We start from the raw sequence: 13,565 nt of genomic DNA, 5'->3' as shown, positions 1-13,565 counted from the left end.
CACATTCACCAAGTTCTCAAAAAGACACACAATAAGGTGTCAAATGACTTCAGTGTAGGTGCACCTGGCAATACACATAATTTTAGCTCACAATTATAAAAGTGCTCTGAGAATATAATGAAAAGCTGTAGAGTGAAGCATCACAGACCATAAAAGCAGGTTTGTGTGTATAACTGTTTATATACAGCCACACATGCAATGCATATGCCATGTTCTAAGAGAAATAATATATGATATGTTAAATACATATCCAGGTAAATTGTTTTCTTGTAATATGGACTATACATTTTACAGGCAATGTTAAATTTGTTTATGCATATATATCATGTTCTAAAAAATATGATTATACACGCACATACACAATGTTGGTATATGCCCATATTATATCTTATTTTGTTTTAGAATATGATATATATGCATTCCTGACAGAGAGAAAAACAGGAACTAATGATATAAGTTTTTGGTGGATACATATTGGTTTACATATCAGGGCATAGGACTCTTTCTACATTATTAATTTTTAAACAACCTTGAGTGCATCAAAATCCCAAATCAGAAATCTATGGAGAACATTCCATGAAGAAATATCAGTATTTAGCATTAGATATGTGATGCAGAGTATACTAGACATGTAGATATACTGCAGACGTCATAAATGGGCAGCCTCTGTATGCAACACATAGCAGATCAGGGAAAAAGCAGGTAGCATAGCAGCAGATAGGTCAGGGAGCAAAAAGCAGAGCAGTAGAATAGGCACGAAACCAGGCAGGGAGCAGAAAGCGAACAGAAGATCAGACAGGGAAAGGGATCGGAGTGGCACTCATGGAGACTATGGGGCTAATATGTGATATGCTTGTCAAAAGGGATGACACCCACTGCTTTAAAAAAGTAACTCCCACCTATAATCACATCTGCACTAATGCTTCCATCAGAGCTGGACAGCCTGTAAGACAAAGCAGGCACATGCCTAGGGGTGCCAATGTACCAGAGGCGGCGGCAGCTGCCACCACCCACTAGCTCCCCTTCCCCACCACAGAAGGGTGACGCTGCCACCGCTGCCCCAGCCCTGCTGCTGGGAGGCAGTAGTGATCCATCCCCACTCACCCGTGAGCCATCTCCTCCTTCCTGCTCCACATCCAGCCGGGCACCACCCCCCTCCCTCCCACATCCAGATAGGAGGTGCTGAAGATTCTGTGCCTATGAGCAAGTGAGATATAAATCTGGCCCTGGTTCCCATCAGTGGGACTGAACCAATGATTCCAATAGTGGGAAAGGTTAGCAAAGATTGTCTCATAAGGACACAGCCATAGGACTGTCAAAAACAATTAGTTTACTGTAAAATAAAAGAGATCATGAATAATAAATTCCCTCCCACTTTAAATGGATTTTTAATGCAATAACTCTTATTAAGATTAAATTCTCTAAAAAGATGTGTCTTAATGCAAAAGCTATGCATATTGTATCATAAATTTTTAACACACAAAACTCTGAAACACTTTCTTTTAATCATTTTGTATTAGTAATTGTGGCTCCTCTATTATTTTACTTTCAGAAGGTTACCAATATGAGGCAGCACACGATCAAATGTGGTAATTACATCAAGCATAAATAAAAATAATAGAATGTGAATTTTTATTCCTATATCATGTCTTTATTGAGTGAAATATAAAGAAAGTGAAATATCACATATACTAACTCTTTTAAACAATGCTTCTTTTTAATAATAGCTAATGAATAAAACAATAATAGAAAACTAACGGTTGACTTCATGAAGTAAGGAACAGGTAGAATACAGCTTTACTGCTGTGTGTGACAATTGTTTTATCACCAGGCTCGGACGGCAACATTTTATTAGTTCTATCTAGACCTTTATGTAAGAGTTGAGAAGACACATTCTCAATTAGAAAACCCATCCAGATAGATAAAGCAACAAACTAACTGAGCTGACAGCATAAATACTCAAAAAACCTACACTAGGAACACTAGGAACCTGCAAGCTATCAAAATATAATATTATCACCCTGACAAAAAAAGTCAATTGATTACAGATGATAGAGTTTCATCTTACATAATTAGATAAGTGGTCCGTAATAGTGAAATAACATTTGCAGAGAATATCTCTGAAGATACTAAGGAAATGAAGCATACAAGATAAACACAACCTTACTTTTTCATCATCATCTGTAAAAGGGGCACCTCCAGGCGTCTTATTTATCGCTTGGGCAACACCAATAATTTCTCCATCACTGTTTCTAATGGGCGTGCACAACAATGATTTTGTCTTGTATCCAGTCAGTTTGTCAATTTCATCATTAAAGCGACGATCCTACAAAAGGAAACAAGGTAAGTATTAACACTTGCATCTTATATGTCTGAGTTTTCTTCAAGGATAGGAGTTCACTAAATACTTTCTTGAGTGTCTTTACAATAGTGGCATTATATTGTTAAATTATTGTACCATGCTTCAGAATTGCATTCCTTAGTTAATATACTGAGAGAAATAAGTCCTTCCTAATAAGGGCCTTCCAAAACTCACGCTGTGGAAAGGGATAGCACAATGCATATGTCCATCCTACATTCCAGTAGCAAAGAGGACACTGGAGATAACTGCACCATTCTACAGCACAAAGGTAGGTATCCAGAAGATATTGCAAGAAGAATATAAATGAAACATCACAGATAGAAACTTATGAGGAACATAGAGGGGAAACTAATACAATATTAAAAGATTGAGGAGGAGCAGAGTGGTGTAGGATCTCTGAAAGTGACAAAAATATCATCCTGCATTCTGAGAAGAAAACGAGGATAATCTCTTTGCTCTATGATCCCTTGTAATGTCATACGCAACCTTGCAGCCCCAGACTGAAGGAGTGAAATGGGGATTGTCCACAGGCTGGATCCTGGGTAGAGCTGGTCCACAGGACCAGAGCAACTCTGCACACCAGCCTGACTGCACACCGATGTGATCTAGTGCACAGGGCCATGTCATCCAGCCAGCGGGACTCCCCACAGTCCAGAAATTTGACAGCAATTAATGTCACATCATCTTCATAAGCTTATCAAACTCCGTCTCAAAGCAAGTTAGCTTGCTTGCTCCTTTTCCTCTTAGAAAGGGTTCTCTAAAAGTCTCCCTATACTTCTGCAGGTTCTACCATGTTAGATTCACTTTGTTCAGTGATTCCAATGTGCTTAGGCATAAGTTGAACCAGTTACTCTGCCCTGCAAGAAAAGAGGCACTACACAAGTCTGAAAATTTGTTTTCTCTAATCTCATTTATACATAGTAACCTTATCTTAAGCACCACATATAACAATACTGGGTTATAACAATACTGGGTAAAAAGAATTCAGACAGAATTGCCATGTTGAAGCCAATGATGATGCTTGACAATTAAGTTTGCCACATAGAAATGCACGGGTTTTGAAACAATGAAAGATTTCATAGAGGCCAAGTGAATAACTATAAAATTATACACCAACCCTTGTATTATCAAAGTGGTGCCCAGAGTTTTTCCCACAATATCAGTATTGGCTGCAATGTTAATTCTACAATATTAATACAATATTATTCACGTGGGCACCAATGACATGGCTTGGAGCACCCCCAGCCAGGTCATGAGGCGCTACAGGGATTTGGGAGCGGGGCTTAGGGGTCTGGGAGCTCAGGTGGTGTTTTCGTCGATCCTCCCAGTCTCGGGCTATGGGCTGAGGAGGGAGAGGAGGATCCACGCAGTGAACCAAAGACTGCGGAGCTGGTGTCATTGGGAAGGCTTTGGCTTCCATGACCACAGCCCGCTCTTTGGCAAGAGAGGCAGTGAGCTGCTGGGAAGAGATGACCTCCACCTCTCCCCGCTGGGGAGGAGGCTCTTCTCAGCCAGGCTGGCTGACCTGCTCCACCAGGCTTTAAACTAAGCCCTCTGGGGGATGGGGGGACTACTGCCACTGCTGGCCCGCTGAGCAACCCTTGCAAAGCCAGCAGACCAAGGCACTTAAGGGAGCTCACCCCTGCCCCAGCCCTGGCACAATCTGTGGGCAAGGCAAGAGCCCCCAAGGGGACACTTGCCTGCCTGTACACTAATGCCAGGAGCCTGGGCAACAACCAGGAGGAGCTCATCCTCCTGCTCCGTGCAAAGAATTATGATGTCATTGGGATAACGGAGACCTGGTGGGACTCCACCACGGGTATAGAGGGCTATACCCTGTACAGGAGGGATCGTGTTGACAAAAGGGGCGGGGGTGTAGCTCTCTATGTGAAGGAAAGCTACATGTCCCTGCAAGCTGATGTTGGTGACCAGCATGGACAGCTGGAGACCCTCTCGGTAAAAATTTGTGGGGAATACGGCACAGGGGACACAAGGGTGGGAGTCTACTACAGACCTCCCACTCAAAGTCCTGAGCTTGACCAGGAGTTCACCCGGGAACTGACTGAGGCCGCTTGCTCCAGGACCTTGGTTGTCATAGGTGACTTCAATTACCCGGACATCTCGTGGGAAGATCACTCAGCAAAATCCAAGCGGTCGCAAACCTTCCTCTCATGCGTGGATGACCTCTACCTGACTCAAGAAGTCTATGGGCCAACGAGAGGCAAAGCGCTGCTCGACCTGGTACTGGCTACGGGGGACGACCTAATCGGCGACCTAGTGATCGATGGGAAGCTGGGTGACACCGACCACGAGCTGATCACCTTCACCATCTGCCGTAAAGCTGGCAAGTCAGTCAGCAACACAGAAGTCCTTGACTTCAGAAAAGCCGACTTTGACAAGCTCAAAAGGCTCGTCGGTCAGGCCCTCAGGGACTGTGACCCCAGGGAGATGGGAGTTCAAGAAGAGTGGTTGCTTCTCAAGGAAGCGATCCTCAATGCACAAGCTAAATATATTCCAACACGGAGGAAAGGCAGCAAGAAGGCACAGCAGACCTCCTGGCTCTCCAGGGACCTAGCGGACCTCCTGTGGCTAAAAAGGAAAGCCTACAAAGGATGGAGGACAGGATTCACCTCCAAGGACAATTATTCTGCGCTGGTCTGGTCCTGCAGGGAGCAAACCAGGAAAGCCAAGGCTGCAACTGAACTCCAACTAGCTTCAAGCATCAAGGACAACAAAAAGTCCTTTTTCAGATATGTAGGGAGCCGGAGGAAAAGCAAGGGCAATGTTGGACCCCTGCTAAACCAGATGGGGCAACTGACAACTGACGCCCAGGAAAAAGCCAACCTATTAAATAGGTACTTTGCGTCAGTCTTTCATCAGTCCCATGGGACGCCCATGCCTGCTATGGGACAGGGAGATCCGAGTGATGGGGATCCCCTACCCTCCATAAATGCTGACCTCGTGAAGGAACACCTTGAGAAGCTGGATACCTTCAAGTCAGCCGGCCCTGACAATCTGCACCCTAGGGTACTCAAGGAGCTGGCGAGCGTCATAGCCCAGCCCCTGGCACGGATCTTTGAAAACTCCTGGCACTCTGGTGTAGTGCCCAAAGACTGGAAGAAGGCCAATGTGGTGCCGATCTTCAAGAAAGGGAGGAGAGTGGATCCGGCTAACTACAGGCCCATTAGCCTGACTTCTATCCTGGGGAAGATCTTAGAAAAGTTTATTAAGGAGGCTCCTTGATGGACTGGCCCAGGCTAACATCCTAAGGGATAGCCAGCATGGGTTTGTTGCGGGTAGGTCTTGTTTGACCAATCTCATTTCCTTTTATGACCAGGTGACTTATCACCTGGACGAGGGAGAAGAGATTGATGTCATATATCTTGACTTCAAAAAAGCTTTTGATCTGGTATCCCATGATCACCTCTTGGCCAAACTGGCCAGTTGCGGCCTTGGCTCCACCACAATCTGCTGGCTGGGAAATTGGCTCTGTGGTCGGACCCAGAGGGTTGTAATTGATGGCAGTCACTCATCGTGGTGCCCTGTGACCAGTGGGGTCCCTCAAGGCTCTGTCCTTGGACCCATCCTGTTCAACATCTTCATTAATGATGTGGACATTGGAGTCAGGAGTGGACTGGCCAAGTTCGCCGATGACACCAAACTTTGGGGCAAAGCATCCACGCCAGAAGATAGGCAGGTGATCCAGGCTGACCTGGACAAGCTCAGCAAATGGGCAGACAAGAACCTCATGGTGTTTAACACTGAAAAATGCAAGGTTCTCCACCTTGGGAGGAAAAACCTGCAGCACCCTTATAGGCTCGGCAGTGCTACATTGGATAGCACTACAGAAGAAAGAGACTTGGGGGTCATCATTGACCACAAGATGAATATGAGCCTGCAATGCGATGCTGCGGCTAATAAAGCGACCAAAACGCTGGCTTGCATCCATAGATGCTTCTCGAGCAAATCCCGGGACGTCATTCTCCCCTTGTACTCGGCCTTGGTGAGTCGAATGGTCACAAACTCCTGCAAGACTGTTTCAGGCTGGACATAAGGAAGAATTTCTTTACTGTCCGAGCCCCCAAGGTCTGGAACAGCCTGCCATCGGAGGTGGTTCAAGCACCTACATTGAACACCTTCAAGAGTAAATTGGATGCTTATGTTGCTGGGATCCTATGACCCCAGCTGACTTCCTGCCCTTTGGGCATGGGGCTGGACTCGATGATCTCCCGAGGTCCCTTCCAGCCCTGATGTCTATGAAATCTATGAAATACTCCTATTCGTGTAGAGGACAATATTATGTTAACCTGAACGTTCTTAAAATGTACCATCCATTAATTGGCTTCAAGGTCACATTCATTTGTAGCATTCTAAGGGCTATGTTTTCAGTATGGTGTATAGGGAGGGACTTAGTAGCACAACTTTCATTAATGTTAATGGGAGCAGTGTGACTGAAATTTCACAATGAAATCTACCCCTAAGTATTACATGGCAAGTAGAGATTATTTATTCAAGGAATTTGCAAACTTAATGTCGTTTATTTTTATATTAGGCAGGCCAGACTGTATGTTACATTAAAAAAACTAGATACTTTTTTATATTACAATGAGTGTGAAAAATATGTATTAGCCTGATTTTTACATTTTGATCAATCTGTTTTCACTTAGGTTTTGTTATCTCAGGATTTCATGAACTATGTTAGTGAATGTAGGTATATGATTTCCAGATCATAAACTGAATTAAATTATCAATAAAGATATTTATATTCCACAGAAGAAATAATGAAATGTATATTTTCTCAGAGATATCATACGTTTAATATTCATGTGAATGTATATTATGAGCATAAAGGACCTCTCTCAATAGGATTATGGAAACCTGTGTTTGATTGTACTTAAAATCTAAGTAACACAGGAATTTCAGTAACAGACAGCATATCCAATAGAGAAAATACCATAACCACACTCAACTATACAGAAATAGCAGTATTCTGTACTGAAAATGTATTCTAACATAACACATAGATATATCTTGTTAGGGAAGCATGTACCTAAAAGCTAAATTATTAACAATGCTTGTTCCTTCTGTTTAATCAAAAGACCTCAATTTTCAAGATTAAAATTTAAAATAATTTAATAGATACTAAAATTGATTTTACAGTTCACAGTTGATTTTGCTTCCAGTTTAGATGAAGTGAGACCAGTGGCAATGCGTAGAAGGTGCACCACAGGGGTGCATGTGCACCCCGTGAGAGCACTGGTGCACTGCCTGACTGGCCATGCTTGCCACTTAGGCAATGGGCACAGGGGGCAGGCGGGCACACCAATGTCATGTGTCACCCCTGACTGAGGACAACACCAGTCACCCATGAGTGAGACTACTAGACATGCAATGTTGTCTCTGAGACACACCAGCTATGGACATAAGTTATACATAAACTGGTTTAAAATGATGAGAAACTGGTTTCAACATGTACCAGAACATAAAGGCTAGGAACAGACATTATACTCAACTGGTTTAAGTGTTCAGAAACTGGTTTAAACCTGTAACAGAACATAAGTTCAGTGCACATAAACCAGTTTCAAAATGGCTGAAACCAGTTTGAGATAAACCTGGTTAAATGTAGTATCAGACTTAACTGATTGAGCTCAAACTCGTTTATGCAGCTTCTGTCCCAGACCCCTTCCTGGTTTAAGTTAAACCAGAATCCCCCAGCATCCTGAAATGCTCTCTGGACTGGGCTCTCTGCTCCAGCAACTCAGGCCTGGCCTCGCCCCTCCGCTCCCTAGTTGGAGCAGGGACCGGCAGGGGTGGGGGCCTGGCCAGACGCCAGCCCAGAAGGAAGCAGGGAAGAGGTTATTCCCCCCCACCTTCGTCCCCTGTCCAACCAGCGTGACCTGCATTTCTCCACTGGCTATTCCAGCAGCGGGGGTATGGTCAGCCCTGGCAGTAGCCTGGAGTGAACTGCCCATGGAGGGGGTTTAATTCCCTGCTGCCGCCACTCACTCTCCCCTGCCTCCTTTTGTCCCACCACAGGAGTCAGGCTATGCCCCTATCTGGCCATACTCCCTCTTCCCCCACCCTCTGAACCCTGCAGGCCAAGGTGGAGGTTTAAACCCCTCCTCAGTCTTAGGATTGCTGGGGCCTGCCCTCCTCCCCACCCCCCACCCTCACCTCAGCTTCCCTGTGGTGTAGCAAAACCCCCAGTTTTTCTTTTTTTTATTTGAAAATATATTCCCTCCCCTTCCCCAACCACTGTTTACTTTTTCTCTGCCCTCTCTAATCCTTATACATGATTACAAGTTGTACTAGGTAAACTAAGTTCATATACTCCCTTATAGCAACAACCCCCTTTTATATTGTAAATAGTGTTCTATTATGTTTGTATTGATTTTTACTGTTTTAATTGATATGATTTAGGCCTGTGTCTGTAAAGTAATGTCAAGTAATGTCAAGCTTCCATTTTGTATGTCAAGCCTCATTTTGTGTCCTCTGCCCTGGTATAACCTATTGGATGTATGTTGTAACTGTGATTCATGTCTTACCAGTCTCATGTAAATTGGTTCCTGGATGAATGGGAAAGAATGAAGGTGCTTGAGGTACGATGGTAGCAGGCCTCTACTGAATGATCAACTCAATGACCGAACCATCAACTCAACGACTGGACCATTGCCTTGCATTGACTCACCCAGGAACCACAGACTTCACCCAGGAACAGAGACAAAACCCAGCATTTGAAAGATAAAGAACCTACAGGAACCCAACATTTGGAAGACAAACACCCTACAAAAACCAGCAACCTCACCATTGTGTCCCTTCAGACAATGAGGACACCTGGATCTTCATGTATGCATCTGAGCAAAACTGTCCTTGCCTGGACATGTCCTTCCCATAGGAGACACAGGTAGCCCACCCCTATAAAAGGGGTGGAAGAGTGTGCTGTCTTTGGGACTCCCTCTCCATCTGGACCAGCACCATACCAGACCACCTATCCACCCAGAGGCCCTGCTGGCGACCGCCTCTGAACAATACCTTGCTGGGGAAGACCCAGCATGGCCAACTGGCCATCAAAGATCAACTCACAGCCCAGGATAGATAGCTATCACCCACCTTCCTTCCTCAAGCAAAGGATCTGGACTCTGTTCCTACACACCCTGACTTCAATCCCTCCACCAAGCCCTTTCTCTCCTGCTACCATTGTGTGGGTGTGTGTGTGGGTGCTTGTCTGTGTGTGTATAGGAACCAATAACTTTGTGAGCTGTATAGTACATTGCCTGTCTAATAAAAGTGATATATATATTTTTTGACCCCAAGTTGGTCTCTGTCTTGCTGCTGGCTCCCAACTAAATCCCCATCTCTCTGAACTCCCTTTGGGCTTCATTCCTCTCTGCCGCCTCTATTTCCCCCGGCTCAGGCTTTCTCTCCCTCTCCGCTGACCTCCCACGCCTACTCCTTGGCCTCCCAGCTCCAGCCCCCACTCTGTCTTCTGCCTCTGTCTTCTCCATGATCTCTCTCTCCATTCCTACTTGTGTCTCGCCACCTCTGCCTTCTCCCTGATCCCAATCTCTCCCTCCATTCCTCTCTCTCTCTCTCCATCCCCAGCTTCCCCGGTGTGCCTCACTGCCTCTGCCTTCTCCCCGATCTCCCTGGCACCTCCTGTAGCATCCCCCAATCTCCTGGCTTGCCTCTACCACCTCCAGCAGCTCCTTGCTTATTTCCCCTGGCACTCACAGCCTCTCCCTGGCACCTGCAGCTTCCCCGGTTCCCCTGCAGCCTCTCTCAGCACCTGCAGCTTTCTCTAAGCTCTCCCACAGCTACCTGGGCACCTGCAGCTTCCCCAACCCAGTTCCTGGCTCCCCCACAGTCTCTCCACTCTGGCTCTGGCCCCAGCCCCAGCTTCTGTGCCGGCTTCTCCCTGGCACCGCTCCTCTGCCCTGCCACCTTCTGGCTTTTCCTTTGATCAATCAACCCCAATTAACCTCAAGTTACCCCGACTCCAAATGACTCCAAGTAATCCCGGGGAACACTGACCCTGAGTAACCACAGGGGCCACTTGCCCCCTAGTGTTAACACACATCCATGAAAGTGCATCTTTGTGTGTTTATGTATGTACATATATTTTTGTATGAACCTGTGGAGTGTTTGTGTAGGTTGTGTGTGTGTATATAATTTTGTATCATGCCCTCCTGTATAACAGCGCAATACTGAGATCCTGAGTGTTGATCTGGCGCGTGTCAAGTCAACACTGGAAGGGAAGGGAGGACTGCTCTAGTGACCCGGAGCTTCTGGCTCAAACCACTGCAGGCATATGCCTGCATTTTCAGTGGATGGCTGTCCACTTGCAAATTTGTTCAATCTCTGCAAGTTAGACAAACCTGCAAAGATTGAATCAATTCAGGCTCGGGCTTTTTGAATGTCTGTCCCTAGCCACACAGATTGCAGTGGTGAAGGTAGAACAAATACCTCAGTAGATAAAAAGAAAGTGCACATCCATCCATTCTCATCAGAGGAATGCAATCAAGTATAACTAACAAAGAAGTGAAAACTGTGAAAACTGACTTATGTCTGATTTTTATAACTAAAAATACATTATTATGTTGAACATTTTTTGAATTGGGCATTCACTGAAGGTAAGACTAGAAAATGTAAGCATGCTGGATCACATTGCTACTTCACAGATATTCTATGTGGATTCATAGAAGTTTAGGAATGGAAGGGGCCTCGTGAGATCATTGGATCCAGCCCCCCTCCTCTGGATGCTCAAGTTTACTTTGCCAGAACGTGGAAATTGCTCTTTTCAACCCAAATCCTTGTTGTGTTTTTGGCAACACGTTTGCTAAATCACATAGCATTTAGCATGCTGCTTGAGATCTAAAATTCTGAATGCTAAGCAGGGAGTTTCAGAGAGGCCTGTTACAGTGGTAGTAACAGCAGGAAGGAGTGATGCTCCAAGACCCCTCACTGCACTTTATAGAATTGGAAGTGTCCATACTGGGCATGTCTACATGAGACATGTACTGTGCAGTACACTAATTACTCCATAGCAGTGCACATATAAACGCTGCTCTGGTTGGCTGGGGCATGAGGGTGCTTCAGTGCAGGGGCTGCCTGCTGGCTAGCCCTGCACAGAGCCCAGCCAACCCTTCCACAGCACACTGAGCTGAGGGAAGCAGCCCTGGGCTGGCAGCCTCCAGGATCCTTGCCAGCTGGGGCTGCTCCACCCTGGCTCAAAATGCTGCAGTCCTGGGTGTACATGAAGAGATGTACCTAGAAGCAATAAACTCCAGAGTGATAAGCTCCAATTTTTATTCACACATGTTAATATGCACACCTAGATGCACCCACTGTGTCCAATACTTTCTACTGGGCCACTGTACAGAGCACAGCATCCACATGCTGGAATATAAGGATTCACTGAGATTTTGGAACACTGTTCCTTCCATGAACAATAGTTTTGTTTTCATTTGGATAGTCTAATGGGGAGCTGATAAATGAACTAGAAAGAACATGACTGGCCCAACCCCAGAAAGAAAGCCAATGCTTTCAGTCCTTGACAGAGCAAAATTTCCTATCACTCTGCAGCGCTCACCAAGAGGGAGATGAATACAAAGACAATTAAAAAAAAGTCGGATTAAAAAGAATGGAGTCTGCACCCAGAAATTTCCTTACTCATTCTAAGTCAGTTTGATGGACTGGTGGTTGATCTCTTCGTATCTGAAAACAACAATAAAGTACCCTGTGACCTCTGCAGGTATCAATAGGCAGCAGGTATTAACCGAGAGATGATCATGCACAAGGGGGGCCAGATCTTTGCTCTGCACCTTTCCACCTTTTCCACTGCACCATTCAGGAACAGAAATGGGAAAGAGATGCAGATACCAGGGGTTCCCAAACTGTTGTACACATACCCCTGCGGGTTCACAGAACATCTCTAGTGTAATGGAAGATTTGACTTTCATTATAATAGGCATTTAAAGGGTTAAAGTATAACATGTATGCTGGTATGTGGGCAGCTGGTAAATCTAGAAGCGGATATGCAATAAGGAAAAGTTTGGGAACCTCTGGTGTATGCCTTTCAGGCTGAAGAGGCTGTGACTCTTAGGCCTGATTAACTTAACAGAAGTCAAAGTGTCCTTAAGAAATAAGGTCTATAGATCTAACCCACTCTGCAGACATATATGTCAGTCAGAATAGAGATGGAAGTGATATCTAAAAGCCAGGGGATGATTTTTTAGGGGAAATTTCATGTTTTACAGTAGGATAAACCACTGTACTTATGCTTCAAGGTTATCATAGAATAATTGAAAAATAGGGCTGGAAGGGATCTCACAAAGTTACCTAGTCTTCCCCCCTGCTCTACACAAAAGCAAACCCATCTAAACCAGTGGCACCATGGTGGGGGCAACTGGGGCACTAACCCAGGACCATGTGCATGACAGAAAACTTGATTGTGAGATCACGCACCAGATCCTATCACACCTTACTGCCAGTGCAGGGGGAGCATGGGATTCCAGGGATGATTCCAAGCTCCCCTTGCCCTACCTTCTGCTGCTGCAAGCACTGCAGCTGATAGGGCTTGTGACAAGGGTAGCAGTTCCACATGCTGCTTCCCACCTGCAAGCCCCATTAGCTTCAGGGCTCACAGCAGGGCAGCATTCCCCGCATTGCCATTGCTGTAAGTCTCATCAGCTGCAAGGCAAGCTGACAAATGCACCTCCTCAGCTGATGGGACTCCCAGCCACAGGGGAGCATCTGGCCATACATTCAATTAATGACATGATAAGAACAAGCCACAAAGTTATTAAACATTTTCTGTGGAATAACTTTGTGGTGTATTTTTTTGTTTTATCACACCATTTATTGTGATTGAACATGTGACTGGGTATCAACTTAAGGTGCAATTAACTGGTTAATCACACCTTAAGTGTAATGTGTAGATGGAGCCAAAAAATCACTTCCTTGACTTGCAACCAATACCTCTGTTAACACAAACTGGTATACTCTTGGCGTTTTTTTTAAAAAAGAGTATGTTGTTGACTCTCATATTTTATCACTGGTGACTCTTTCATATTCAGGTCCTTTTCTGCAGTACTGCAGTCTGTGTAGTCATTCCACAGTTTGTATTTGTGCATTTGATTGCTCCAAATTGAGTTGATTGCATGATTAACCTCTTTGTAATGTAGGAGAACAGAATGTAGTTATT

General features: G+C 45.0%; 1 protein-coding gene across 1 annotated transcript in view; it reads right to left on the bottom strand.

Moving 5' to 3' along the window:
- The window catches only part of PDE11A (phosphodiesterase 11A), a 262,869-nt gene that overhangs the window by 219,154 nt on the left and 30,150 nt on the right, over positions 1-13,565 (bottom strand). Inside the window, exon 2 of the mRNA XM_090045374.1 lies at positions 2,168-2,326. Coding sequence (XP_089901500.1) covers positions 2,168-2,326 — 159 coding nt within the window. The remainder of the gene's footprint in view (positions 1-2,167; positions 2,327-13,565) is intronic.

This window comes from Crocodylus siamensis, chromosome 4, assembly GCF_052110815.1.
Source record: "Crocodylus siamensis isolate JL-2025a chromosome 4, ASM5211081v1, whole genome shotgun sequence".
Lineage (NCBI taxonomy): Eukaryota > Metazoa > Chordata > Crocodylia > Crocodylidae > Crocodylus > Crocodylus siamensis.
Note: the sequence above shows the minus strand (reverse complement) of the source record. Positions and strands in the feature narration are given on the sequence as shown.